At 40.7% G+C, this 5,195-nt stretch overlaps 1 protein-coding gene across 2 annotated transcripts in view; it reads right to left on the bottom strand.

Moving 5' to 3' along the window:
- cpt1a2b (carnitine palmitoyltransferase 1A2b) overlaps positions 1–5,195 on the bottom strand; it is a 63,939-nt gene that overhangs the window by 18,274 nt on the left and 40,470 nt on the right. For both annotated transcript variants that reach the window (XR_006828441.1, XM_046071297.1), the window contains exons 12-13: positions 3,597–3,702; positions 2,967–3,083 (exon numbers count right to left, since the gene is read on the bottom strand). Coding sequence is in view for 1 of the 2 variants with exons in the window: in XM_046071297.1 (XP_045927253.1) it covers positions 2,967–3,083; positions 3,597–3,702 (223 nt within the window). In the remaining variant the exon portion in view is untranslated. The remainder of the gene's footprint in view (positions 1–2,966; positions 3,084–3,596; positions 3,703–5,195) is intronic.

Genomic DNA, 5,195 nt, shown 5'->3' with positions numbered 1-5,195 from the left:
CTTTGTTTTTGTTGTTCACTGAAGACATTTGGGTTTAAGATCAAAAGATGAGTATGAGACAAGAGTTCAGAATTTCAGCTTTCATTTCCTGGTATTCACATCTAGATGTGTTAAACAACTCAGGACATATCACTGTTTGTATTAGACCACAGCATTCTTAGGTGAGCAAAAGTAATGGAACAAATAATCTTAAAGTAAATAACATTTAATATTTGGTGGCATAACCCTTGTTTGCAGTAACTGTCTCAAACCTGCGACCCATCGATCACCAAACTGTTGCATTCTTCATTTGTGCTGCTATTCCAGGCTTTTACCGCAGCTTCTTTCAGTTCTTGTTTGTTTCAGGGTGTTTCTCCCTTCAGTCTCCTCTTAAGGAGATGAAATGCAGCTCTGTTGGGTTAAGGTCAGCTGATTGACTTGGCCAGTCTAAACCACTTTGTCCCCCTGATGAAGTCCTTTGTTTTGTTGGCAGTGTGCTTTGGGTCTTTGCCCTGCTGCATGATAAACTTCCTCCCCATTAGTTTCAGTGCATTTCTCTGTAAATTGGCAGACAAAATGTTTCTGTCCGCTTCTGAATTCATTCTGCTGCTTCCGTCATCAGTGCCATCATCAATAAATATTAATGAGCCTGTTCCAGAAGCAGCCGTGCACGCCCAAGCCATGACATGACCTCCACCATACTTCACAGATGAGCTTGAATGCTTCGGATCATAAGCAGTTCCTTTCTTTCTCCACACTTTGGCCTTTCCATCACTTTGCTAGAGATTAATCTTGGTCTCATCAGTCCATAAGATTGTGTTCCACAACTTTTGTGGCTCATCTCTGTACTGCTTTGCAAATTATGAGAGGTTTGCATCTTGTGGTGTGGCCTCTATATTTCTGCTCTCTGAGTGTTCTTCCAACAGTGGATTGTGATACCTTCACCCTGCACTGTGGAGGTCGTCGGTGATGTCACTTACTGATGTTTTGGGGTTTTCTTCAAAGCTCTCACCATATTTCTGTCATTAACTACTGTTGTTTTCCTTGGCCGACCTGTTGGACGTCTGTTGCTCAGCACACCAGTAGTTTCTTTTTCAGGACGTTCCAAATTGTTGTGCTTGCTCTGACCAATGTTTGTCCAATTGCTCTGGTCGATTTTCCTTCTTTTCTCAGCTTGACAGTGGCTTGCTTTTCTCCCATAGACAGCTCTCTGGTCTTCATGTTGGTTTATCCTCTTTAACAGGAAATGCAGTCTTTATAGGTTTGAACCAAGGATGAAAACTTAGACTAGTCATGCAGAGCTATTTAATGTTTGGACAGTCAATCTAAAAGGCAACAAGAAACATCTGTCAGTCACATGTTCCAATAGTTTTGCTCACTTGAAAAATGGGTGGGTTCAAACAAAGGGTGGTATTGTCCTGAGTTGTTTAACACATCTAGATGTGGAAATGAAAGCTGAAATTCTGAACTCTTGTCTCATACTCCTCTTTTGATCTTAAACTCAAATGTCTTCAGTGAACAACAAAAACAAAGGAATTTGCCTTACTGTTGCAATACTTTTGGAGGGGACTGTATACGTTTTAGCAACCACGTCAGCTTGACAAAAAATCCTCATGCACACATAGCCGCCTGACCACAAATTTATACCACAGAAAGATAAATTTGTGCTTGGTGAGATGGGTGAAGAGGTTAAGCATGCTTTAATTTGTGCTTGTTTGAATTGAAATTGATCAAGTCCACCTCCCTGGTGTCATGTAAAAAGTTCATTGGGAACAGTCCCAGTAGTGTTCTCCTCAACTCCGCCACTTTGTGCAAAGAAAAATACACTGGAGCATTTTTAAGCATAACTTAACAATGGCATTAACCACTACACCTATTTCACGTTACTTTATTAATCAAATTACAAACTTGCATTCTTGCTAAATGGCTGACCTGAACATGAAAGCCTATTGTATCAACTGATCTTAAAAGTAAAGGTCACAGACCTGACTTATAATGACCGCTTTGAGATTTTTATAAGTAAGATAAGATACGAGACACAGCTGGATAGGTTTCACGCTCATGTGGTCTAGATTTCTACTCCGCTTTGTCTTGACATTTACCCTGTAAACAACCTTTTGGTACTTTATCCCAGAGTATGTCAGATGTAAAAGTGCCCCACTGTTTCTTACAAAATCATAGCTGTATTTGTTTTCCGCCCTTGTGCCTCTAAGAGAGGCAGTAGGGCCATATCAGTACAGCAATGGCTTTGTTGTGGAAGGTTCAGCTTTATACATTATTTTGTGACTTGATTATAAAATTAATGTTGGCTGGTTTCAGCTAATGGACAGGAAATTACTGAACACTAACCGCATTCATTAGCACCATCTGCAGAGATCATTTAATAGCAAGGTTTTTTTTAATAGCTTAGAAAGAAAAAAATGCTACGACTCTGGTCTGATTTGAGAATGTTGTTACTCACTGGCCTGCCATCATTGTCCAAGGTGAAGATTTATTATAATGTATAAAATGGAATGGGAACTGAAATAAAAAAAACCTGTCTGTAAGCAAAGTGATGTGACTGATTTATAAAGGCGTGCTTCTAGTTATGTTATTTATTATGTGGCTTTCACAGAAAAAAGAATGACAAGAGGAAAGTTGTCATTGTTCTGTGTGCAGGATGCAGCTGCATGTCATCCTCCGGGAGAACGATAGATAGATAGATAGATAGATAGATAGATAATCTCTACTGCCACTCTTACATAATACACTGCTCAGGACAGCCCCAAAAGTCAGCATGGTCTGAAGAGGACCTGCTACTAAAGAAGGTAACTCTGTGAAGGGAATCAGACTGTACTGATGTACTGTTTGAGTGCGTTGGCTACACGACATCCTCAAGTGAATCACAGCAGCATGTGACAGCTTGTACAGGTAATAACACCAGGGAAGATTACTGAATGAAGGCGAAATGTTTAAATAGATGCACACTTCTTGCAGGGTGTATGTACCTCTGAAGGGATGTCCCAGGCGAGCCTCTGGGGTCGGGGTAGTGAGCGGTCCACTTCACCTTTACAGTGCCCGTCCTCGGTGTAGCCCAGCTGGAAGGCATCTGTGGCCAGGGTGTACTGCAAAAAAAAGTGAAGGATCGGTTCAGAATAATTCCACTCCCAGCCAAGAAAATAGCCCATTTAGGGTTTAGCTTCAGTGCCCGATCAGCACTTCAGCAGGCCCACATGGTGCCAGCAAACCACTTCATTTTCCATCATACTTCAGGCACCCACACAATTGGTGGGCATTTGTTCTTAAAAAAAAAAAACAGTCTTCAGACACTGTCTGTTCTTTCCACTATTTGCATGAAACAGATGTTTTTATTTTTTGTTTGATGTTTTCTTGGAATCTTTACCATATCCATGTACAGCTGTAGCAGCAGCTGTGGTGACAACTACAGCGTCATCATTATTGCATTTTTATTTTAGTGATCCTTCTCTAAACACAGCAGTTCCTTGGAAAGTCAGTCAAAGTGGTGATACCCCACTGTTTCACTTCCTTGACTAATGACAAAACAGACTGCGGGATAAATGCTGGTCAGCAATTTTACATTTGTGAGAGCAACAAAAGCCCATGAACAGACAACACACCTCCCAAAGGTGAGCCACTGTTGGTGCATCAGCCCAGGAGTGCTCTGCATTCAGTCCATTCTTCCCATTCTTGTAGATCACAATGGAGAATGATTTATCAAACCACCTGGGGGTTGAAAGGAGAAAAGGAGGAAGCAGCAAGAACAAAAAGAAAATTAGCAAAGATTTGAGTAAATGAGTAACGCTCTCCCTCTTGTCTGTTTGTTGTCTTTGTCTCGCTCTCCCCTCTCGCAAAACAGTTTTTAGAATCCATTTTAAGATCTTATCGTTTGTTTTTAAATCTCTTAATGGGCTGGCACCATCATATTTATCTGATATGCTGATTTTGCACACTCCAGTCAGAGCACTCAGGTCCACTGACCAGCTGCTTTTAGACTGTCCAAAAGGTCCAGACTGAAAACCAGAGGGGACAGAGCTTTTTCAGTAGCAGGTCCTAAGTTCTGGAACTCTCTTCCTCTCAACATTGGAGCAGCTACTATTGAGAGCTTTAAATCACTTTTAAAAACTGGCTTTTAACACATGCTGAGCTGTGACATTTTATTGTTGTTGTTTTTAAGTATAGTTTTTATCGGTTGTCTGTTTTTATAGTTTTTGGCATATTCTGTTTTAGAAGGGTTTCATTCGGCTATTTATTACGCTTTTTATCTTATGCTGTTCTCTGTATCTGTACAGCACTTTGGGGCAGTAGTGACTGTTTGTAAATGTGCTATATAAATAAACTTTGACCTTTGAAAATCCTGTCACGTATAATAGGTGTGCTTGAGCTTGGTCTCCATTTGGACAGACTAAACAAAGTCACAAGAGGCAGTTTGTTTGGATAGTTTTTCCCTTATCTGAGTTGAGTGTCTAGACATAGAGCATCATATGCTGTACAGATTGCCTTTTAAGAAATGTGTTATTTAACACTGGCCTAGGGGATAAAGGAGATAAAGAATGCTTCCTATAACCTGAGTAGGCAGATAATGCCTTGCTTAATTGGCTCTGTGAGGCTGTTTAAATGCACAGCAGTGCTTTAAACTAAAAGTGAAACCTTTGTGTGACGATGATAGCATTATCTCATCTCACATCTGTTAAAAATATTTCTTAGGGGCCTTAAATGATGTGACAGGGAAAGCTAAAAACAGGTCTAGTGTGGACGCCTTTGCTGACCCGACGTGTTCACTGACCTTCCAGCTCAAGTTATTTCCCTTATGTAACTGTCCTTTTGAAGAGTAGACAGAGACAGCAGTTTAGCCATCAGGCTAGTAGTTATCGGTGTTCTGTGTGAATCTTAAAAGACTGAAGACAAGAACTGACTGGCTCCACAGATTAGAGAGCAACTCGTGGGTAGGCATAAATTCCAATATGACGTAGCACTGGAATGTAAACATCAGACAGACTGGCTGGTTGCAGAAAGTTGCATGTGGCTTGAAAGTAGGGCTGGAAGAATAATCAAAAAGTAATCAAAACCAAAATTATTATTTATTTGTTAGTTATTGTTCATTACTTTCCCCCTTACGTGACTCGGCCCTGTCTAGTCCTGCTCAGCTTCCAGACCAGAGTCTGAAGAACAGGGAGATGTTAGTGCTAACCACCTTTACTTTCCAGCAGTTGGGGAAA

The sequence above is a fragment of the Micropterus dolomieu genome, linkage group LG02 (genome assembly GCF_021292245.1).
Source record: "Micropterus dolomieu isolate WLL.071019.BEF.003 ecotype Adirondacks linkage group LG02, ASM2129224v1, whole genome shotgun sequence".
Lineage (NCBI taxonomy): Eukaryota > Metazoa > Chordata > Actinopteri > Centrarchiformes > Centrarchidae > Micropterus > Micropterus dolomieu.
This window is presented reverse-complemented; position numbering and strand designations above follow the sequence as displayed.